Below are 25,494 nucleotides of genomic sequence, written 5' to 3' on the forward strand. Positions count from 1 at the left end.
ATCACTCAAACGCTCACATTACATTAAATTAATTTATTTTGCTAAACGTTATTCATTATTTCAAGCTTTACTGCAAACACCTAACAATTATGTATTAGAATGATTGTGCAATTGATATAGCTTTCTGAATTATGAATCGTTATTCATTTTACGGTTTCGGTCCTGGACACGCGGTAAGGAAATACATGTAACTAAAGGCCTAATTGCTTTAACACACTTCTAGTTTTTGTGACCGGTATGCCATGAACTCCAAGATATCCTATCTTAGTGTATCAGTTTTACTACCTTAGTATACCTGAAACGTTGGATGGACTTCAATCCTGCATAGGATTTGTCTGAAAATGATGCTCTATTTTGGGTTGGAACAAGCCTAACCTACATTTGACTGTGCAAAGTCATCGCTAATACTTAACGGTCAGACAAAATTTCTATACAGTAAAACTCCAAAAGATATACATAAAATGTAAAACGTTTTTGTGTAATTGTTAGTAGAAGCTTTCGGTTATTTAGTCTTTTTCGTACTCCAGTTTCAGCATATTGTTACAGCTTTTGTCTCAGGTTGCTTATCATGTACTGCAGTACTTTTAATAAAGGTTATTGATATTTCTCACTAACCGTAAACATTTTCCAAAATCGACTGTAATCTTCACTTTTGGCTTCATTTGCAGCTTTTGACTTGCATCTCATAATGGAGGCATCTATCAGCTCTAGTTGTCTGAATGCATTTGTATATGCTTCAAATAAACCGAATGCTTGAGTGCAAGCATGGGTTTTTTCGTAACTGGTTGGTCGATGGTATCATCATCATACTTTATCTGTCTGGATCACAGGGCAAACCGTACAAAAGATACTGTAAAACCTCTAATTGAATGCTACCTCTATTTGACCGCCACTATGAGAGAAGGGTTGAAAAATAGAGCGCCACCCTTTATTTGAATGCCATCTCCTTTTGAACGCCACTTTGACAATCTTTGATCTTATTGAACCCATAATGTCAGTCAAAAAGCGTCCACAAAAACATATTAATAATGAATCGTTAACATCAAAACCATCAATTCTCTCATTTTCCAACTCCAAAGCTTTAAGCTTTTTTTTGTTCAAACTCTGAAAGCAATACCATAGAAATAATTAATAACTGTTTCAGGCTAATAGTAGTTCCTTGTTCAACGTGGTCTCGATACGTCGAAGTACATGTACATTAATATAAAACCGGTTTGCATTTACGATGGTACAAAGATTACATTTAGCGAGCAAAACTTACGCATTGCATTTGTGCTACATGCAACGTGTAAAAGTTTTGCTCTGCCAAAAATTGTTTGGATGCTCATTTTGACTAGTTCAGCAGTGCAGAAGATGAGTTGTGGTCAGAAGACATTATGGAAGGTATGGGACCACCAGAGTATGTTCATTCCATCGAAAACAACAATCAGAACGCAGCTATCCGAGAAAACGATGCAAATACTGTTGTTTTAAAAACATTAATTTTTGTTTCTGCATGTAATACCAGTATAGTTCGTTTATGTCACTTGTTCATGGATATATTTTTGTAGCATTTGATAAATTATCATTATACAACTGATAAATTTGCAGATTTCTAGCGTATTATTTGATAGCATCATTGCAGTAATCTGATCTTTCTATTGATTGACGCTCATAACTCCTCTCGAAAAGGTAGTTTTGGCTGCAAACTGTAGAAACCATATCAATGAGGGCAATGAGCTTTTATGCAACATTGGTAAATATAGATATAAAACAAAAATGTCTTCAAATTTAGAATGAAATGAAATTGAAAGCTCAAACAAGTGGCAAAGCAGGACACAGGTTACAATATCGCAGGTTAATTGCAAGCAATAGAAATCAACTGGTAGAGATATTTTTCGGTTTCCCGATGCATATTTATTGAAAGATCTTTGACAAGTTGGTGGTAAGTTAGCAGATTTATTGCATCCAAAAGGTTTAATATTGCTCCACCGAAAAAGAAAGCAAAATATCGTCGCCATTTGCCACGCCCGTAAAAGGGCTAATTTTATCTTCCCAAAATTCTGACGAGCCATTTAAAAAATACAACGCCAGCCTTTATTTGAATGCCACATCCAATTGACCACCACTGTTATAGAGTAAGGGTTGGAGAATAGAGTAGTAGTGGCTATTGCCGGATTTGGTAGCAGTGGTTCTATGGACCTATCTTTAAAGATGTTTGGTTCATTCAAGCAATACTCTGTAGTGTGATTGAGTTTTTTGCTTCTGTCAGGTAAATTTTGCTTTTCAACATTGATCTGATAACTTTAACAGGTGGTTGATGGAAATCTCAATGATTACAGACAAGAATATTGATGATAAAAAGCTTTAACAATGGCTAGAATGAACTCCTTGAAGTGAACTTTAAAGATGAAAACTTGGTGTCTTACGATTTTAGCTTTTAGGCCAACTTGGCTAACTCTTTATATAAGTTCACTCTGTAAATCACTTGAAGGTTGACTTGCAACAAAGTTCACATTACAGTTATTTGGTATCAAAAGATTCACTACGTCTTACTATGCTGTGTTGTAGGTGTAAAATACGTGGAAATGTGATTACAAGCTCTTAAAAGCTCAAAAACAAACAGTTATTCGCCGCCATCACGAGACCGCCATAGATTAGAATCTCTTTCCAAAACGGCTCAAATGGGACATAGTTGTACAAGATGGCTTCTGTTTACACTTTCCCGCAACCTCATTCGTCGAGATATTTTCACAAATATACTTCACGCATTCAATAAGACCATGTCTATTTTTCTTACGCGTCTATTTCATCATCATTGTAATACTGTAATTTTGAGCACTGATATCTCAAAACCTACTGTAAAAATTCGTTTAATTTTTCAACCTTAGCTCGAAGAAGTGCATGCCATTCTCTGATAAACATGACGAGCCTGTTGGTAATCTGTGATAGTCAAAAAATGCTGCAGAAATTATTCGCGCTGTTTGGCAGGAAGTATGGGTCACATGATCAGATTATGACTAGACAATTAGACCAAGCCGAAGCAAAACTAGACTAGCGAGCGTCTATATTTGGTAAGGGCTCGTCGGTAAAACCCAAAGTGTTTGTCATAAACTAGTGCTACGAGAAGCTTTATATCGAGCCTTTTATTGGCCTTTCAATTTACATGAGAACATCACGTGACAAAACAATAACCAAATGTAATGACTACGTCAGAGAAATAAACTGATTTCAATCTATGGCGGTTTCGTGATGGCAGCGATTAACTGTTCGTTTTTGAGCTTTTAAGAGCTTGTAATCACATTTCCACATATTTTGCATCTACTACACAGCAGAGTAAGACATGGTGAATCTTTTGGTACCAAATAACTGTAATATGAATTTTGTTGCAAGTCAACCTTTAAGCACTCCTTTGCTCACAGTTGACTTTCATAAGTTTGTTAAAATTTAAAATACTGATTTGATACATATGCCTACTTTATTCTGTTGAATACTTTTGCTGTTCCTTTGTCCATTTATGCTATTACGCAATATTCTTATATTTATTAATCTTTGCAAACATTATTTTAAAATAATGAAACCTGATCAAACAGTAATTTATGCCCGTGAGGTCTGCATGTTGAATCTGGATTAAATACATTTATAGACAAATTTGAAATGTAGAGCTGAAAAGTTAACATGCAGGACATTCAGCGATGGTTAATGTTTATCCCTGCTTATTCTTTATGCATATTTCTATCAGCGTTGATATCTGATAACAGTTTGCATTAATTTCAATCATCGTTGTTTTTGTGGTATTCCAGATACCAGAGTCGATGCAAATCGATGATGGTTCAGACTCGGAAGCAGCTGACCGTGATGAGGCAGCAACCATCGTTCACAACTCCTCACTGGTAACAACTCCATCATTTTATCCTTTGCACCATTTTTAATTGCCAACATGTCACCCCTGATGTGATGCTAGGCAGTAACAGCATATGATTAGGAAATTTTAACATTTTTATTTGATGTAACCCAGCCTCGTAGTTGAATTAATTGTTTTACTATAATGTTTGGTTGAGTGGAAATACTTAACTAAACTTGTTAGATATTTGTCAGTATTAAATTTACCATTGTTACATGGAGTGGAACGGCTTGGAACATCACCGAGCTACCATATGAGAAAAAAAATTTTATTTTACAAAAAAGAAAAATAGACTCCTTGCTTCTCTTTAGTTTAAAAGGCGGTTTTTGCTATTTGCCATACACAGCTGAATTCTTCCTTCCTGTGGGTGATTCTATTCAACAACCAATGCAAGTTATTGGTAATGCCAGACACCTAACCTCAGCATGAACTTGTTTTAAATTGTTATACATGTATTATTTTCAATATTATAACGATATAACTTTTGAAAAAATAAAGTAACTTAGTGTAAACCTATTCTTATAATCCAAAAATTTGAATTCATTTTCAACATACTTGAGCAGCAGTTGGCAATAACTTATTAGCAATAACTTGTTTACAATAACTTGTTTACAATAACTTGTTAGCAATAACTTGTTAGCAATGACTTGTTAGCAATAAATTGTTAGCAATAACTTGCTAGCAATAACTTGTTAATAATAACTTGTTAGCAATAACTTATTAGCAATAATTTTTTAGCACTAACTTGTTAGCAATAAATTGTTAGCAATAACTTGTTAGCAATAACATGTTAGCAATAACTTGCTAGCAATAACTTGTTAAAAATAACTTGTTAGCAATAACTTGTTAGCAATAACTTGTTAGCAATAACTTGTTTGCAATAACTTGTTAGCAATAACATGTTAGCAATAACATGTTAGCAATAATTTGTTAGCAATAACTTGTTAGCAATAGCTTGTTAGCAATAACTAACAATGCATGTTCTTTTTCCAGTTTTTGGTAACCAGCCATTGCAATGCTGCAGTATTACTGGTATATCTTTTGCAAGTCATGTATTTCAAAGTGATGTGATTTGTATTCAGATTATTTAATGCGAGTACCGTACATATAAGATCAATAATTTAAATAGGTTATCTCTCGCGTCTACAATTGAGCATATTGAGTGATCAATAATTCAAATAGGTTATCTCTGACGTCTACAATTGAGCATATTGAGCGCTGTTGTTCTTTCAACCTTAATCGAGGCTACTGTTGTGTTTCTGTAGGATTTAGAGACGTACATCTCCAGCTACCAAGGAATGGCGAAGCTCCAGAGACTTCTTTACATATCTGAACGCTGCCCTAACTTACAAATAGAAGCATTGAAGATGGCCACTACTGCTGTCATGCGTACATACAATACAGGGCTCTATCAGGTCATACACAAGAAACTGCTGGAAGCTCTCACTAAGTACGTTTCTACTGTGTTTAGTGCAGGCTTCTCCAAAACTGTTCATGATAGCTTTATGAGGAATAAATTTCATGTTATTAGTTCATATTATAGCTGTTATTCTCCTCCCTATCATGTCTTATGTTAAATGCCATGCTATACTATACTGTATAGTACCTCAATGCAGCGTGCTCCATCACCGAGTAAAATATTCCACTCAATTCTGCCGGTGTTGTACAAACAATGGCTTTGTGATTTTCGCTGGACATGTCTGAGTCCAGTGGTGAGGGAATGTCGATGGTTGGAGTGATAGAGAGTAATTTAAGGTTGGATGTCATTCCTTCACCACCATTAGTGGCCTTTTTGGATATTGAACTTCGACCTGTTGTTTGCAGGTTAGGGGTTCCAGACCACTGGGCCACGGTTGCATAACATGCTGCTCCATTATTGATGTATCATATTCTAGGAGTTTTTCACTCTTACGTTGAATATACCAAAGTGTCGTTATTGCAGGGGCTCGGTACTGCCAGATGCTGTCGCTGGGTTTGTGAGGAACACTCCTCCGTTAGATACTAACTGGATAGAAGGCACATCTAAACGAGCTGCTCAAAAATTAGAAAAGTTAGACACGGACTTGAAAAATTATCGTGGAAATTCAATTAAAGAAAGCATCAGGTAAGTATTTACACAGCAAGAGTGCATGAGACAAATATGGGTAGTGGCCAGTTGTTTTTCTACAGCCTGTTGGTCTACAGCCTGTTGGTCTACAGCCTGTTGGTCTACTGCTTGTTGGTCTACAGCCTGTTGGTCTACAGCCTGTTGGTCTACAGCCTGTTGGTCTACAGCCTGTTGGTCTACAGCCTGTTGGTCTACAGCCTGTGGATCTACAGCCTGTTGGTCTACTGTCTGTTGGTCTACAGCCTGTTGGTCTAAAGCCTGTTTGTCTACAGCCTGTTTGTCTACAGCCTGTTGGTCTACAGCCTGTGGGTCTACAGCCTGTGGGTCTACAGCCTGTTGGTCTACAGCCTGTTGGTCTACAGCCTGTTGGTCTACAGCCTGTTGGTCTACAGCCTGTTGGTCTACAGCCTGTTGGTCTACAGCCTGTGGGTCTACAGCCTGTTGGTCTACTGTCTGTTGATCTACAGCCTGTTGGTCTAAAGCCTGTTTGTCTAAAGCCTGTTTGTCTACAGCCTGTTTGTCTACAGCCTGTTGGTCTACAGCCTGTGGGTCTACAGCAGTGCTGCCCAACGTCCGGCCCGCGGGCCGGATCCGGCCCATGAAGCCTTAGAATCCGGCCCGTGCGTCAGTCTTTAACTTATTCCTGTTATTAACGCAGAAGCTTACAACTGTTATTTTTCTTCGAAGATGATTGGCTACTAATCAATAGTTTTCAGTTTGAAGAATTCAGTAGCGTTAGGTCAAAAATTAGTGTCTTTGCTGACATTGAAAAATTGATAAAAAGTGAAGTATCACAGCGTGTACGATTGATTGATTCGATCGTCGAATCAAAAGCCTCAGGGCGCTCACCTCAGCTGGTTGAAGAAGGACTGCTGGGAAATTACCATAGATATTTCAATAGAAAACGCTGAACTTTTTACCGCTTATTGAAATATCTATGGTATTTTCCACCGAGGCGCGCACGCCTTATTGACTTTCCGCATCAATAAAACTGGCTTTTGAGGTGATTCAATTTCAAATATACTCCAGCACAACCTTTGATAAGGAAGCCTTCTTATACCGATGAGCAAATTACAGTAGTTTCTTTTTCACAATAAATTTCAAATTTTGTTCATCCATGGCGTCGGCTAGAAAAATCAGAAAAGTAGACAAGGAGAATCGCAGGTTTAACGAAGCATGGACAAATTTGTATTTCTTTGTGGAATCAAATGCAAAATGTCTTTGTCTGATCTGTGGTGAAACAGTCGCAGTTCTAAAAGCTGAAAATGTGAAACGGCATTACACATTAAAGCACGCTTCGACCCATAATCGTTATGAAGGAGATCAACGCAAGGAGAAAGCACTTTTACTTCAAAAGAATTTAGTCTCACAACAGAACATTTTTCGGAAAGTAGATGATGAATCGAAAAAGTACGCCAAAGTGAGTTTCGTCATTGCTGAAAAGATTGCACGCAACATGAAACCTTTTTCGGAAGGAGATTTTGTCAAAGAATGTATCACCTCGGCGATTGAAATTCTGTGCCCAGAGAAAGAGAAAGCTATAAAATGTGTTAGCTTGTCGCGTAATACAATAACCCGAAGGATTGAAGAACTGGCCAAAAATACGAAAATGCAGTTGAACGAACTTTGTAAAAACTTCGAAACTTACAGCATTGCCATCGACGAATCTACTGACATTACTGATACACCACAACTGGCGATTTTCGTGAGAGGTGTTGATTCAACTTTTAATATCACTGAAGAATTACTTGCTCTATGCCCCATGAAAGGAAATTGCACGGGTGCTGCTGTTTTCAAAGAAATCGACACTGCACTCGAAAAGGCGGGACTGACTTATGATCGTCTGGTGGGAATTGCTACCGATGGTGCACCGGCCATGATCGGCAAGGAGCAAGGCTTGCGTGGTTTCATCCAAAGAAAACTGGAATCCCTGAATGTGAGTAAAGACCAAATATTGTGGTACCATTGCATTATACATCAGGAATCACTTTGCTCCAAAATCTTTAAGTTTGATCACGTCATGGATAATGTCGTGAAAGCTGTCAACTTCATTAGGAGTCGTGCATTGAATCATCGACAGTTTCGAAATTTTCTCGATGAGATAAACGCCGAATTTTCTGGCATTCCTTACTTTACCGAGATCAGGTGGCTCAGCCGTGGACGTACTTTGAAACGCTTTTACGATATTCGAGAACATGTGGCAGCATTTCTTGAAGCAAAAGGAAATTTATGCATCAATTTTGATGACGACAAATGGATGAATGATTTTTCTTTTCTGGTGGACATTACAGACAAACTGAATGAGTTGAATGTGCGGTTACAAGGAAAAGAAAAACTCATCCATAATTTGTTTGGGGAGGTGACAGCTTTCCAAAAGAAACTGGATTTGTGGATTGCTCAAATTGCTGACAGCAATTATGCCCACTTTCCTTGCCTTCAGAAACAGTCGCACATTTCAACCATGAACCGGGAATTCTTTGTGAGTGAGTTAAAACGGATGCAGGAAGAATTTGCCAGGAGATTTAAGGATTTCCGTGCTTGTGAAGACCAGCTGAAATTTTTTTCAATGCCTTTTGACGTGGATCCTGCTGATGCCCCCGTTGAGCTTCAAATGGAATTGAATGAATTACAAAGTGATTTTGATGTCAAGAGTCAATTTTTAAATAGGAATCTGATGGACTTCTACAAATACGGTCTGCCTCACACTCAATTTCCAAATCTTACATGCTACGCAAAACGCTTTCTCGTTTTGTTCGGTTCGACATGGATGTGTGAATATCTCTTCAGTCGCATGCAATTAATAAAATCGAACAAAAGAAATTCTTTGAGTGACGCTCACCTCGAAGATGAACTCCGACTGGCCTTAACAAATATTCCGGCAGACATCGAAAAGCTTCTTGATGACTCGAAACAATTTCAAGTTTCTCACTGATATTTTCGTTCATTACCGGTTTACATCTAAAATGAAATTGTTTTATTATTGAAATACAAAGCCATTTGAACAATGTTTTTTTTAATCTTGATAAATTGTTGAATTTATTTTATAGAATTTAAGGCACTAAATCAAAATTTCTAATGATCATTTCGTATTCATGTAATATCTGGAGACTATAATCTTTTGATAGCAATAAAAGTAATAGAAATACATGTAGTATCATATGTAGGACCCCCTATGTTTAAATTGAGTTATGAATTATAATTGTATAAAGGGTAATTTCTATAAATAAAAAATACAATCAATATTTACAGTTCTGAATACTTTTCCAAACCATTTCAAATAGTTCTATTAAAGAATGTAAGACTAGAAATGTGAGTCCGGCCCACTGGCGTCATTTTTTTTTAAATTCGGCCCATGTTCGGAAAAGGTTGGGCAGCACTGGTCTACAGCCTGTGGGTCTACAGCCTGTGGGTCTCATGAGTTCCGACCACAATTGTCACTGTGCTGCATCAGTATAACTTCTATTAATCGTTAAACCTCTATTTGAATGCCACCTCTAATAGAGCGCCACTATAGGAGACGGGTTGAAAACTACAGTGCTACCATCCAATTGAACGCCATCTTTATTTGACTGCCACTTTGACATTCTTTGGTCTTTGAGAACCCATAATAAAAAATGATCAGTAAAAAAGTCTTCACAAAATGGTACTAATAATGACTAGGTTACATCAATAACAATTCTTTCTTTGTTGCTGTAGCATTTGCCATAGTCTTAGTGATGGTGTACTTGAGAAAATTGATCGTCACAATCATCAGAATTACACTCTGATTCGAAGTCACTAAGGTCTAAATCCGATCCATTGTCTTCAGATTCGTTCATCGTGCGGTTTACAATCTTACCTAAAGACTAAAGCGTGTTTATGAACGATGAGAATACTCTACAGAAACACCGTCGTGAGACGTAATGGTAGCCATTGCTCTGGCGTATCGAGGTCTGTGTTCCAACTCCAAAACTTTACGTTTTTTTTAAAACTCTGAAAGCGACCCCAGTGACATAATTAATAGCTGTTAGTGATAATATGTTTTACTTTTAGTAAAACATAGACTGTATCCGTCTATGTTTTACTCCAAGTAGTTTATTGTTTAATTCGGCTTGATGCTTTGACTTATATCGGCCTGATACTTCGACTTACATACAAAACGATTTAGCAAAAGGCCGATGGCATTAATGTCGCTCCGCTCGAAAGAGAGTGCAAAATATAGGTGACATTTAAAAGTTAAATTTATCTTTCTAAAATTCTGACGAGCTAGTTGAAAAATACAGTGCCACCCTCTATTTGAACGCCAAATCTAGTAAAACACCACTATAGGGGAAAGGTTAAAAAATAGAGCGTCATAGTGTTAACATAGGGGTTATGGTGTGTGTTATGGTGAATTCTGTAGAACCCACTCTTTAAAAGTTTCAGTTGGGTTTCTCACAGGCGTATCAGACTAGGATCAATCTGTGAGCTTTTTATGTATGAAGCATATAAACTATTATAACAGAAAAATAGATAGCATGCTAATCTTACATTGTGGTAAAGGTAAGACAATTTCTGTCATGATTTGTGTGTCTCATGAGTTCCATGTGTCCAGAGACACTGCAGTACGCGGTACAGTTATCTAAATTATGTTTTATGTTGTTTTTAATTAAACTATACGCAGTAATGTTGTAACTCATTGAATATGATATTCATAAGATACATTCTGTCTATTGTATTAAGTTAATATTTGGTCTTCTGTCTATGACACTGTCTGAAAATAAAGGTCAGTCTGTAAACATTGTCACAGATTAGCCTGCCTGACTCTTAACACAATACGGGTTGGAGGCACCTGCTTTCTCCAACGTGTTAAATGGAATGAATGTGAGACATGTGTAGGCCCATGCGCTCAGTATGACCCCAGCTTGCACGTATGTTATTCGCCAAGTTTCCTCTCTTGCTAACTTAACCTTGTTAGAGAATGTCACCAGGCAGTGAAAGACTGTATATTTTCAGGAGAGGACATGATGACTTAGGTGACCACCATTTAGAGTGCGGAGATCTGCATAACGCCCTCAAGTGTTACTCGAGGGCACGGGACTACTGCACTAACGCTAGACAGCTAGTCAATACCTGTATGAATGTTATTAAGGTAAGGAAGCCTTCAACTGTCCTTAGTCTTAAATCTGTCATTCTTGACTGCTTCTTTCGGGTACAAGCTGCTATTGCTGAATTATAATGTACTACATGTCACAAACACACTTATGCAAAAATTATTAAATCAGGTAGATAATGGCTATATAACTGTAATAGTAGTAATATTCGAAACGCCTAAGAAATGTAAGGCATGACAAAAGTATTTTATCTTAGCCCCACGCAAAACCATAGTGAAACTTAGGTAGCAAAACTCTCCTTTTGTATGTGCGTATGCAGAAATGCAGATGTACATATGCAGAAATGCAAGCTGCCATTCAGTGCATAAACCAAAAGAGCTTGGCAGATGAAGAATGAAATATTGCTGTCTTTCCTCATTAATTATTTGTACAGCGTTAAAAAGACATTTTGTATGAAACTTAAATCTATCGAAAGAGATATGTGTAGGAATGCATATTTATAGATTAGAAATATGAAATTAAAACTTGTTAACGCTAATGAGTGTAAAACTGTTAAATTTAGATAAATGATGATTTATCCTTCCATAGTTCTTATACAGTTGGTTGAGCTTTCAAAGCTTAAGAAGAAGGAGAGCACCATTAAAAAAGCTACTGCGTCTATGTGAATTCTCATTGTCATTATATTATATTGTATTTCAGTGAACTAATGAGGAGTTGTTATCTCTACCTTTCTTCTAAACACTGTTTTTATAATAATTCCTGATCTTGTCAAAAGATTGTATCTGTATGTTTGTTGATTAATGTGTGGGTATCAGTGATGCATTGCTGCTGAAGTTCTCTAGCCTAACCATGCTGCTTTTTAGTATAATATAATCCGGTAAGATTGCAAAGATAGGTATAACAGTTCATCATCAGATCTGGCTTACACAAAATTTTGCAACATAAATTGTTCAACGGTGGCTTGTGTCCTCAGTTGAGTTTGCTGGCACTAAAGTGAGTTCTATAGTTAGTTACAGTTAGAGTAAGTAGTCTTCCTATTCACATTAGCATTGCCGAAACTTGCATGGTAGTTGATTTGGAAGCATTCTTTATTTCAATCAAACAACACTCACCTGAAATACATGTAAATTCCTATTCCGTGCATCTACCATCATTAGCTAAGCAAGTCATCATCATAAGAGCATGCTTAGCTTGCTAAATAGATTTTATGTACAAACTACCAATCGATTACCATCTTAGTCATGACATAAGCATCACCATGGATTCTCCCTTCAATAGAAATTAGAGCGAGGTCATAAAAACTGCTGGTTGACAGTGGCTCTCAATTGTAGATACCGATAATTTGTAAAGCATGAGCCAAAGTAGGCCTGAATAGTATTGTAAGATCCTGTAAATATATAAATCTGTAAGACACCGTTAAGTTTAAATAAGTTTAAATCAGCTTTCGTAATGGATTTGTGATAATAATTATCTAAAAATTAGTTATTATGAAGTGTTGGGGAATATAACTAGGTACTACTTGACTCGCTGTGAGAGTTCGATTGTATTTGTTGGTGAGCTTTTGAGTTGTGCAAAAACTATCGGTTGTAGACACACATTTTCTGTTTTCGCTGCAGGTGAGCATCTATCTTCAGAACTGGGGCCATGTGCTCAACTACACCAAAAAAGCTGAGGCGTTGATGGAGAATGTAAGTGCTGATATTTTAGGATTGTAGGTATGAAATAGCAAAAATAACTGAAGTTTTTTTTACTATCATTGGTTTAATTCAACAGTCTTTGTCATCTCATGAAAATTGAAGTCAAAGTAAAAACTAGAAAGTATTCAAGATCTTTTCTATAGATATCAATGTGATGCTGCTTGAAATTCTAGGTGCCCTGTCTTTTACGTTTGCACGAATTGGCAGCCAGTTTCTTCTCTCCTCTCACCGTTATCTTTTAATAGCTGGTGTCTTCTGTAGGAACTCAAGAATGCTCCATCATCCCAGCCATCGCCACTCCTAGATTTTGCTGCTGGTCTTGTTGATCTAGATCTGAAGCGGTACAAAGATGCCGCTAAGCATTTTCTTCGGTGTCAGTTTGACAGTTGTGACTTTCCGGAGGTGGGTGCTTGCCATGTGTATTCACCTTTATCCGCTGTTGCATGCTCCTAAGGCCAATATTTGAGTGCTTGAGGATTCTCTACACATACCCCTCAAGGGTACCTGTAGGGAATCTGAAAGTACATTTGGAGAAGAGTATGAGTTCACACTGTGGTATGGATTGTAGTTTAACTAAATGTTTAACATGTTGACTTTTAAATGATTTGTTAGGTCGCCTGATACATACATGTAGATACGTTACAACATGAGAATATTGTATGTATCTAGGTATAGGTATATAGATGGTGTGAATTATAAAGGTGTATGTGCAGGTATGTAGATGGTGTGAGTTATAAAGGTGTATGTGCAGGTATGTAGATGGTGTGAGTTATAAAGGTGTAGGTACAGGTATGTAGATGGTGTGAGTTGTAAAGGTGTAGGTACAGGTATGTAGATGGTGTGAGTTATAAAGGTGTAGGTACAGGTATGTAGATGGTGTGAGTTATAAAGGTGTAGGTACAGGTATGTAGATGGTGTGAGTTATAAAGGTGTAAGTACAGGTATGTAGATGGTGTGAGTTATAAAGGTGTAGGTACAGGTATGTAGATGGTGTGAGTTATAAAGGTGTAGGTACAGGTATGTAGATGGTGTGAGTTATAAAGGTGTAGGTACAGGTATGTAGATGGTGTGAGTTATAAAGGTGTAGGTACAGGTATGTAGATGGTGTGAGTTATAAAGGTGTAGGTACAGGTATGTAGATGGTGTGAGTTATAAAGGTGTAGGTACAGGTATGTAGATGGTGTGAGTTATAAAGGTGTAGGTACAGGTATGTAGATGGTGTGAGTTATAAAGGTGTAGGTACAGGTATGTAGATGGTGTGAGTTATAAAGGTGTACTTACAGGTATGTAGATGGTGTGAGTTATAAAGGTGTACTTACAGGTATGTAGATGTGCCATTATACAGCTACTCTCACTCAAACTGCTTATTCTAAAATCTATTCTATTTTTCTTGGCTGTATTGGATACCAGCCCAAATAATCTATTATTGTTAGAAATGATTTAGTCTGACGAACGCACGGACTAACATATCTCTCATCTCAAGAATTTTGACTGTTGCAGATAGCATCAACAAATAACATAGCAGTGTATGGCGCACTCTGCTCTCTCGCCACATTCACACGAGCCGAGCTTCAAAAGTCCGTCATAGCTAACAGGTTAATCTTATTTTCTTACTAGTGAAAGTATGACTTTATATGGGAAGACTTGGTGCTGCTCGCTAAAAGCCATTATCTAGAGAAGAGGCTAACATAGCCAATCATTCATTATCTGAGATGAGCAGTGCTGTGTCGTCATATATTAGTCGTATGAGCAGCGAGGAGGATGAATAGTCTAACTACAGGGCATGACTAGTTTGCTTAACTAGGACACAATAATCCTTGAAAGTTATTGTATAGTTGAAGGAATACATTTTTGTAGTTACGTCTACACTGACTGTAGATATGTTCACTCTGACTGTAGATATGTCTACTCTGACTGTAGTTATGTTTACACTGACTGTTGATCTATCTACATTGACTGTAGATATGTCTACCCTGACTATAGATATGTCTACGCTGACTGTTGATATATCTACATTGACTGTAGATATGTCTACCCTGACTTTAGATATGTCTACGCTGGCTGTAGAAATGTCTACACTAACTGTAGTTATGTCTACACTGACTGTAGATATGCCTACACTGACTGTAGATATGCCTACACTGACTGTAGATGTCTACACTGGCTATATTTCTCTTTATTACCTGCACTAATCAAAAAAGGAACTTAAAAAATTTGATTGTAGATATGTCTACCCTGACTGTATTTATGTCTACACTGACTGCTGATCTATCTACATTGACTGTAGATATGTCTACCCTGACTGTAGATATGTCTACGCTGACTGTTGATATATCTACATTGACTGTAGATATGTCTACCCTGACTTTAGATATGTCTACGCTGGCTGTAGATATGTCTACACTGACTGTAGTTATGTCTACACTGACTGTAGATATGCCTACACTGACTGTAGATGTCTACACTGACTGTAGTTATGTCTACACTGACTGTATATATGTCTCCCCTAACTGCAGATGTCTATACCGGCTATATTTCTCTTTATTATCTGCAGTAATCAAAAAAAGGAACATAAAAATTTTTTTTGTAATAGGAGCAGTTTTGCACTGAGTCAATGCAATTTTCTTTACAACATTCATAACTTCATTTTCCTTCCTTTTATTTATTCATCACGGTACCCTCTATCTAGAGTATCAATCACTGTACATTCCCTTCCTTTTATTTATTCATCACGGTATCCTCTATCTAGAGTATCAATCACTGTACATTCCCTTCCTTTTATTTATTCATCACGGTATCCTCTATCTAGAATATCAATCACTGTACATTTCCTTCCTTTTATTTATTCATCACGGTATCCTCTATCTAGAGTATCAATCACTCTACATTTCCTTCCTTTTATTTATTCATCACGGTATCCTCTATCTAGAGTATCAATCACTGTACATTTCCTTCCTTTTATTTATTCATCACGGTATCCTCTATCTAGAGTATCAATCACTGTACATTTCCTTCCTTTTATTTATTCATCACGGTATCCTCTATCTAGAATATCAATCACTCTACATTTCCTTCCTTTTATTTATTCATCACGGTATCCTCTATCTAGAATATCAATCACTGTACATTTCCTTCCTTTTATTTATTCATCACGGTATCCTCTATCTAGAATATCAATCACTGAACATTCCCTTCCTTTTATTTATTCATCACGGTATCCTCTATCTAGAATATCAATCACTCTACATTTCCTTCCTTTTATTTATTCATCACGGTATCCTCTATCTAGAGTATCAATCACTGTACATTTCCTTCCTTTTATTTATTCATCACGGTATCCTCTATCTAGAATATCAATCACTGTACATTTCCTTCCTTTTATTTATTCATCACGGTATCCTCTATCTAGAGTATCAATCACTGTACATTTCCTTCCTTTTATTTATTCATCACGGTATCCTCTATCTAGAATATCAATCACTGTACATTTCCTTCCTTTTATTTATTCATCACGGTATCCTCTATCTAGAATATCAATCACTGTACATTCCCTTCCTTTTATTTATTCATCACGGTATCCTCTATCTAGAATATCAATCACTGTACATTTCCTTCCTTTTATTTATTCATCACGGTATCCTCTATCTAGAATATCAATCACTGTACATTTCCTTCCTTTTATTTATTCATCACGGTATCCTCTATCTAGAATATCAATCACTGTACATTCCCTTCCTTTTATTTATTCATCACGGTATCCTCTATCTAGAGTATCAATCACTGTACATTCCCTTCCTTTTATTTATTCATCACGGTATCCTCTATCTAGAATATCAATCACTGTACATTTCCTTCCTTTTATTTATTCATCACGGTATCCTCTATCTAGAGTATCAATCACTCTACATTTCCTTCCTTTTATTTATTCATCACGGTATCCTCTATCTAGAGTATCAATCACTGTACATTTCCTTCCTTTTATTTATTCATCACGGTATCCTCTATCTAGAGTATCAATCACTGTACATTTCCTTCCTTTTATTTATTCATCACGGTATCCTCTATCTAGAATATCAATCACTGTACATTTCCTTCCTTTTATTTATTCATCACGGTATCCTCTATCTAGAATATCAATCACTGTACATTTCCTTCCTTTTATTTATTCATCACGGTATCCTCTATCTAGAATATCAATCACTGTGCATTTCCTTCCTTTTATTTATTCATCCCGGTATCCTCTATCTAGAATATCAATCACTGTACATTTCCTTCCTTTTATTTATTCATCACGGTATCCTCTATCTAGAATATCAATCACTGTACATTCCCTTCCTTTTATTTATTCATCACGGTATCCTCTATCTAGAATATCAATCACTGTACATTTCCTTCCTTTTATTTATTCATCACGGTATCCTCTATCTAGAATATCAATCACTGTACATTCCCTTCCTTTTATTTATTCATCACGGTATCCTCTATCTAGAATATCAATCACTGTACATTTCCTTCCTTTTATTTATTCATCACGGTATCCTCTATCTAGAATATCAATCACTGTACATTTCCTTCCTTTTATTTATTCATCCCGGTATCCTCTATCTAAAATATCAATCACTGTACATTTCCTTCCTTTTATTTATTTATCACGGTATCCTCTATCTAGAATATCAATCACTGTACATTTCCTTCCTTTTATTTATTCATCACGGTATCCTCTATCTAGAATATCAATCACTGTACATTCCCTTCCTTTTATTTATTTATCACGGTATCCTCTATCTAGAATATCAATCACTGTACATTTCCTTCCTTTTATTTATTCATCACGGTATCCTCTATCTAGAATATCAATCACTGTACATTCCCTTCCTTTTATTTATTCATCACGGTATCCTCTATCTAGAATATCAATCACTGTACATTTCCTTCCTTTTATTTATTCATCACGGTATCCTCTATCTAGAATATCAATCACTGTACATTTCCTTCCTTTTATTTATTCATCCCGGTATCCTCTATCTAAAATATCAATCACTGTACATTTCCTTCCTTTTATTTATTTATCACGGTATCCTCTATCTAGAATATCAATCACTGTACATTTCCTTCCTTTTATTTATTCATCACGGTATCCTCTATCTAGAATATCAATCACTGTACATTTCCTTCCTTTTATTTATTCATCACGGTATCCTCTATCTAGAATATCAATCACTGTACATTTCCTTCCTTTTATTTATTCATCACGGTATCCTCTATCTAGAATATCAATCACTGTACATTCCCTTCCTTTTATTTATTCATCACGGTATCCTCTATCTAGAATATCAATCACTCTACATTTCCTTCCTTTTATTTATTCATCACGGTATCCTCTATCTAGAGTATCAATCACTCTACATTTCCTTCCTTTTATTTATTCATCACGGTATCCTCTATCTAGAATATCAATCACTGTACATTTCCTTCCTTTTATTTATTCATCACGGTATCCTCTATCTAGAGTATCAATCACTACATTTCCTTCCTTTTATTTATTCATCACGGTATCCTCTATCTAGAGTATCAATCACTCTACATTTCCTTCCTTTTATTTATTCATCACGGTATCCTCTATCTAGAATATCAATCACTGTACATTTCCTTCCTTTTATTTATTCATCACGGTATCCTCTATCTAGAATATCAATCACTGTACATTTCCTTCCTTTTATTTATTCATCACGGTATCCTCTATCTAGAGTATCAATCACTCTACATTTCCTTCCTTTTATTTATTCATCACGGTATCCTCTATCTAGAATATCAATCACTGTACATTTCCTTCCTTTTATTTATTCATCACGGTATCCTCTATCTAGAGTATCAATCACTACATTTCCTTCCTTTTATTTATTCATCACGGTATCCTCTATCTAGAGTATCAATCACTCTACATTTCCTTCCTTTTATTTATTCATCACGGTATCCTCTATCTAGAATATCAATCACTGTACATTTCCTTCCTTTTATTTATTCATCACGGTATCCTCTATCTAGAATATCAATCACTGTACATTTCCTTCCTTTTATTTATTCATCACGGTATCCTCTATCTAGAATATCAATCACTCTACATTTCCTTCCTTTTATTTATTCATCACGGTATCCTCTATCTAGAGTATCAATCACTCTACATTTCCTTCCTTTTATTTATTCATCACGGTATCCTCTATCTAGAATATCAATCACTGTACATTTCCTTCCTTTTATTTATTCATCACGGTATCCTCTATCTAGAGTATCAATCACTACATTTCCTTCCTTTTATTTATTCATCACGGTATCCTCTATCTAGAGTATCAATCACTCTACATTTCCTTCCTTTTATTTATTCATCACGGTATCCTCTATCTAGAATATCAATCACTGTACATTTCCTTCCTTTTATTTATTCATCACGGTATCCTCTATCTAGAATATCAATCACTGTACATTTCCTTCCTTTTATTTATTCATCACGGTATCCTCTATCTAGAGTATCAATCACTGTACATTTCCTTCCTTTTATTTATTCATCACGGTATCCTCTATCTAGAATATCAATCACTGTACATTTCCTTCCTTTTATTTATTCATCACGGTATCCTCTATCTAGAGTATCAATCACTACATTTCCTTCCTTTTATTTATTCATCACGGTATCCTCTATCTAGAGTATCAATCACTCTACATTTCCTTCCTTTTATTTATTCATCACGGTATCCTCTATCTAGAGTATCAATCACTACATTTCCTTCCTTTTATTTATTCATCACGGTATCCTCTATCTAGAATATCAATCACTCTACATTTCCTTCCTTTTATTTATTCATCACGGTATCCTCTATCTAGAGTATCAATCACTCTACATTTCCTTCCTTTTATTTATTCATCACGGTATCCTCTATCTAGAATATCAATCACTGTACATTTCCTTCCTTTTATTTATTCATCACGGTATCCTCTATCTAGAATATCAATCACTGTACATTTCCTTCCTTTTATTTATTCATCACGGTATCCTCTATCTAGAATATCAATCACTGTACATTCCCTTCCTTTTATTTATTCATCACGGTATCCTCTATCTAGAATATCAATCACTCTACATTTCCTTCCTTTTATTTATTCATCACGCTATCCTCTATCTAGAGTATCAATCACTCTACATTTCCTTCCTTTTATTTATTCATCACGGTATCCTCTATCTAGAATATCAATCACTGTACATTTCCTTCCTTTTATTTATTCATCACGGTATCCTCTATCTAGAATATCAATCACTGTACATTCCTTTCCTTTTATTTATTCATCACGGTATCCTCTATCTAGAATATCAATCACTGTACATTTCCTTCCTTTTATTTATTCATCACGGTATCCTCTATCTAGAGTATCAATCACTCTACATTTCCTTCCTTTTATTTATTCATCACGGTATCCTCTATCTAGAATATCAATCACTGTACATTTCCTTCCTTTTATTTATTCATCACGGTATCCTCTATCTAGAATATCAATCACTGTACATTTCCTTCCTTTTATTTATTCATCACGGTATCCTCTATCTAGAATATCAATCACTCTACATTTCCTTCCTTTTATTTATTTATCACGGTATCCTCTATCTAGAATATCAATCGCTCTACATTTCCTTCCTTTTATTTATTCATCACGGTATCCTCTATCTAGAATATCAATCACTCTACATTTCCTTCCTTTTATTTATTCATCACGGTATCCTCTATCTAGAGTATCAATCACTGTACATTTCCTTCCTTTTATTTATTCATCACGGTATCCTCTATCTAGAATATCAATCACTGTACATTTCCTTCCTTTTATTTATTCATCACGGTATCCTCTATCTAGAATATCAATCACTGTACATTTCCTTCCTTTTATTTATTCATCACGGTATCCTCTATCTAGAATATCAATCACTGTACATTCCCTTCCTTTTATTTATTCATCACGGTATCCGCTATCTAGAGTATCAATCACTGTACATTTCCTTCCTTTTATTTATTCATCACGGTATCCTCTATCTAGAATATCAATCACTGTACATTTCCTTCCTTTTATTTATTCATCACGGTATCCTCTATCTAGAATATCAATCACTGTACATTTCCTTCCTTTTATTTATTCATCACGGTATCCTCTATCTAGAATATCAATCACTGTACATTCCCTTCCTTTTATTTATTCATCACGGTATCCTCTATCTAGAGTATCAATCACTGTACATTTCCTTCCTTTTATTTATTCATCACGGTATCCTCTATCTAGAATATCAATCACTGTACATTTCCTTCCTTTTATTTATTCATCACGGTATCCTCTATCTAGAATATCAATCACTGTACATTCCCTTCCTTTTATTTATTCATCACGGTATCCTCTATCTAGAATATCAATCACTGTACATTTCCTTCCTTTTATTTATTCATCACGGTATCCTCTATCTAGAATATCAATCACTGTACATTTCCTTCCTTTTATTTATTCATCACGGTATCCTCTATCTAGAATATCAATCACTGTACATTTCCTTCCTTTTATTTATTCATCACGGTATCCTCTATCTAGAATATCAATCACTGTACATTTCCTTCCTTTTATTTATTCATCACGGTATCCTCTATCTAGAATATCAATCACTGTACATTCCCTTCCTTTTATTTATTCATCACGGTATCCTCTATCTAGAGTATCAATCACTGTACATTTCCTTCCTTTTATTTATTCATCACGGTATCCTCCATCTAGAATATCAATCACTGTACATTTCCTTCCTTTTATTTATTCATCACGGTATCCTCTATCTAAAATATCAATCACTGTACATTCACCTTGTATCATGTAGACCGATTGCCCACCGCTGTATTACATTTATCGAAAATTCACTGCTGTGTTCCTTACATTTACTAGCTATGCACCACTGTATTCCTTATATGTACTAGCTATGTAGCACTGTATTCCTTATATATACTAGCTATGCACCACTGTATTCCTTATATGTACTAGTTATGCACCACTGTATTCCTTATATGTACTAGTTATGCACCACTGTATTCCTTATATTTACTAGTTATGCACCACTGTATTCCTTATATGTACTAGTTATGTAGCACTGTATTCCTTATATATACTAGCTATGCACCACTGTATTCCTTATATGTACTAGTTATGCACCACTGTATTCCTTATATGTACTAGTTATGCACCACTGTATTCCTTATATGTACTAGTTATGCAGCACTGTATTCCTTATATGTACTAGCTATGCACCACTGTATTCCTTATATATACTAGTTATGCAGCACGGTATTCCTTATATGTACTAGCTATGCACCACTGTATTCCTTATATGTACTAGCTATGCACCACTGTATTCCTTATATGTACTAGCTATGCACCACTGTATTCCTTATATGTACTATCTATGTAGCACTGTATTCCTTATATGTACTAGCTATGTAGCACTGTATTCCTTATATGTACTAGCTATGCACCACTGTATTCCTTATATGTACTAGCTATGCACCACTGTATTCTTTATATGTACTAGCTATGCACCACTGTACTCCTTATATTTACTAGCTATGCACCACTGTATTCCTTATATTTACTAGTTATGCACCACTGTATTCCTTATATGTACTAGTTATGCAGCACTGTGTTCCTCATATGTACTAGTTATGCACCACTGTGTTCCTTATATGTACTAGTTATGCACCACTGTATTCCTTATATGTACTAGTTATGCACCACTGTATTCCTTATATGTACTAGCTATGTAGCTCTGTATTCCTTATATGTACTAGCTATGTACCACTGTATTTCTTATATGTACTAGCTATGTACCACTGTATTCCTTATATGTACTAGCTATGCACCACTGTATCACTTATGCTGACTAATTCTAGTTTTTTCACCTACACTGATAACCCATTAACATATTTTCAACATAGGCTATCACCACTGTATCCCCATTTCATTGTATCCCCTACAATCACTGTACATCATTGTATTCACTACGATTACTGTACATCATTGTATCTCCTACACTTACTGTACATCATTGTATCCCCTACAATCACTGTACATCATTGTATTCCCTACGATTACTGTACATCATTGTATCTCCTACACTTACTGTACATCATTGTATCTCCTACACTTACTGTACATCATTGTATCCTCTACACTTACTGTACATCATTGTATCCCTGACACTTACTGTACATCATTGTATCCCCTACACTTACTGTACATCATTTTATCCCCTACACTTACTGTACATCATTGTATCCCCTACATTTACTGTACATCATTGTATCCCCTACACTTACTGTACATCATCGTATCCCCTACATTTACTGTACATCATTGTATCCCCTACCTTTACTGTACATCATTGCATTCCCTACATTTACTGTACATAATTGTATCCTCTACACTTACTGTACATCATTGTATCCCCTACACTTACTGTACATCATTGTATGCCTACACTTGCTGTACATCATTGTATCCCCTACATTTACTGTACATCATTGTATTCCCTACACTTACTGTACATAATTGTATCCTCTACACTTACTGTACATCATTGTATCCCCTACACTTACTGTACATCATTGTATCCCTTACCCTTACTGTACATCATTGCATTCCCTACACTTACTGTACATCATTGTATCCTCTACACTTACTGTACATCATTGTATCCCCTACTCTTACTGTACATCATTGTATCCGCTACACTTACTGTACATCATTGTATTCCCTACTATTACTGTACATCAATATATATCCCCTATACTTACTGTACATAATTGTATTCCCTACACTTACTGTACATCATTGTATTCCCTACACTTTCTGTACATCATTGTATTCTCTACATTTACTGTACATCATTATATCCTCTACACTTACTGTACATCATTGTTTCCCTGACACTGATGCATCACCTTAACTATCTGCCATTGTATTCTGAATATCAATGGATAAACACTCCATCGATTAACTTATATGCTGGCCTTTTGTTTTAGTTCATTTAAATTATTCCTTGAGTTGGAACCACAAGTTCGGGAAATGCTACAGGCTTTTTATAATTCCAAATATGGAGTCTGTTTAAAGATCTTAGAAGAGCTGAAGGTTTGTACACAATCTTAGCGAATATCATTACTCTTACCAACAGTCTTTACATGTACATAACAAGAGAGTAGGTAATCTCATGATAGATATGGAAAAGTTCAGCGTAGTGTTGTCTTAATTTATGGCTGCCTGTTGACTAGGTCTAGTCTGCTTTGATGTATAACATCGTGTTACAGGACCATCTACTCCTAGATATATATTTGTCTCAGACTGCCTGTTGACTAGGTCTAGTCTGTTATGATGTATAACATCGTGTTACAGGACCATCTACTCCTAGATATATATATTTGTCTCAGACTGCCTGTTGACTAGGTCTAGTCTGTTATGATGTATAACATCGTGTTACAGGACCATCTACTCCTAGATATATATTTGTCTCAGACTGCCTGTTGACTAGGTCTAGTCTGTTATGATGTATAACATCGTGTTACAGGACCATCTACTCCTAGATATATATATTTGTCTCAGACTGCCTGTTGACTAGGTCTAGTCTGTTATGATGTATAACATCGTGTTACAGGACCATCTACTCCTAGATATATATTTGTCTCGGCATATTGCCTACCTCTATAGTCGGATCAGGAAGAGAGCTCTATGCCAGGTCAGCATTCTTCCGTTTCTCTTCTTTAAAAAGAAATATTTTTTTACGCATCTTTGATTATACGACGAGCTGAGTCACAGGTCCTTCTCACACCAGATTGCTTTGCTGGCCATATGATGCGATACTCCATCAACCCTTAGATGTATCTCTTTGCAGTATTTTAGTCCATACGTGTCTGCTGATATGGCTAAGATGGCAACCGCTTTCAACACAACTGTAGCAGACCTCGAGAATGAGCTAATGTTACTCATACTGGAGGGAGAGATCAATGCAAGAATAGATTCACATAATAAGGTCGGTTTGCGCAGTTCTTATGTTCTATAGGTTTCATCTCAGAAGTGTAAATAGCTATGCAGTTTAGTATATTTCAAATGCTATCAAGTACGACGCATGTTATATACACAGAAATAAGCTTTTCTGTTTATCATGCAAGTTGAGTAACCAATAGGATGTTGATAAAGCAGACTCACCTGTCTTAGATTGTCATAGCAGATAAATGTCAAACATAAACATTCTCCCTGATATTACCTAAACAAACGCGCACATGAAAAGCGGATCGTATTCACAAGTAGTAAGCCCGGTCAATTCATTAATAAAACAAGCTTTGAAAGTTACCATAGTTTAGGCTTTGCTCATCTTTCATTTATGTGTCCGGCTCTGTCTCATACATATTTCCACTATGATTGCTAGCCGCTAGTAGAGTTCATATTAAGCATTCTAGGCAGGGACAGACAACACCAACAGAACCATGGTGGCAAATAGAGATTATGTTAGCCTAACTATGAGTAAAAAATACCAAAATGTTATAAAACTGTTGTTAGTGTTAACTCATTCGCACCCAGGCGCGAGTTAACTCGCTTATTTATAACGTTTCTAAGCACCCAATGCGAGTTAACTCGCGTCTGAAATCTACCGACTCCTTGCATCGTTATTTTCAA

General features: G+C 35.9%; 1 protein-coding gene across 1 annotated transcript in view; it reads left to right on the forward strand.

The window, feature by feature from the left end:
* LOC137393973 (COP9 signalosome complex subunit 1-like) overlaps positions 1 to 25,494 on the forward strand; it is a 27,045-nt gene continuing 1,551 nt past the window's right edge. The window contains exons 1-11 of the mRNA XM_068080692.1: positions 1 to 173; positions 3,783 to 3,872; positions 5,149 to 5,333; positions 5,826 to 5,987; positions 10,965 to 11,100; positions 12,679 to 12,750; positions 13,021 to 13,161; positions 14,260 to 14,354; positions 23,850 to 23,955; positions 24,476 to 24,556; positions 24,713 to 24,850. Of these exons, the coding sequence (XP_067936793.1) occupies positions 132 to 173; positions 3,783 to 3,872; positions 5,149 to 5,333; positions 5,826 to 5,987; positions 10,965 to 11,100; positions 12,679 to 12,750; positions 13,021 to 13,161; positions 14,260 to 14,354; positions 23,850 to 23,955; positions 24,476 to 24,556; positions 24,713 to 24,850 (1,248 nt within the window). The 5' untranslated portion in view covers positions 1 to 131. The remainder of the gene's footprint in view (positions 174 to 3,782; positions 3,873 to 5,148; positions 5,334 to 5,825; positions 5,988 to 10,964; positions 11,101 to 12,678; positions 12,751 to 13,020; positions 13,162 to 14,259; positions 14,355 to 23,849; positions 23,956 to 24,475; positions 24,557 to 24,712; positions 24,851 to 25,494) is intronic.

The sequence above is a fragment of the Watersipora subatra genome, chromosome 1, assembly GCF_963576615.1.
Source record: "Watersipora subatra chromosome 1, tzWatSuba1.1, whole genome shotgun sequence".
Classification (NCBI taxonomy): Eukaryota; Metazoa; Bryozoa; class Gymnolaemata; order Cheilostomatida; family Watersiporidae; genus Watersipora; species Watersipora subatra.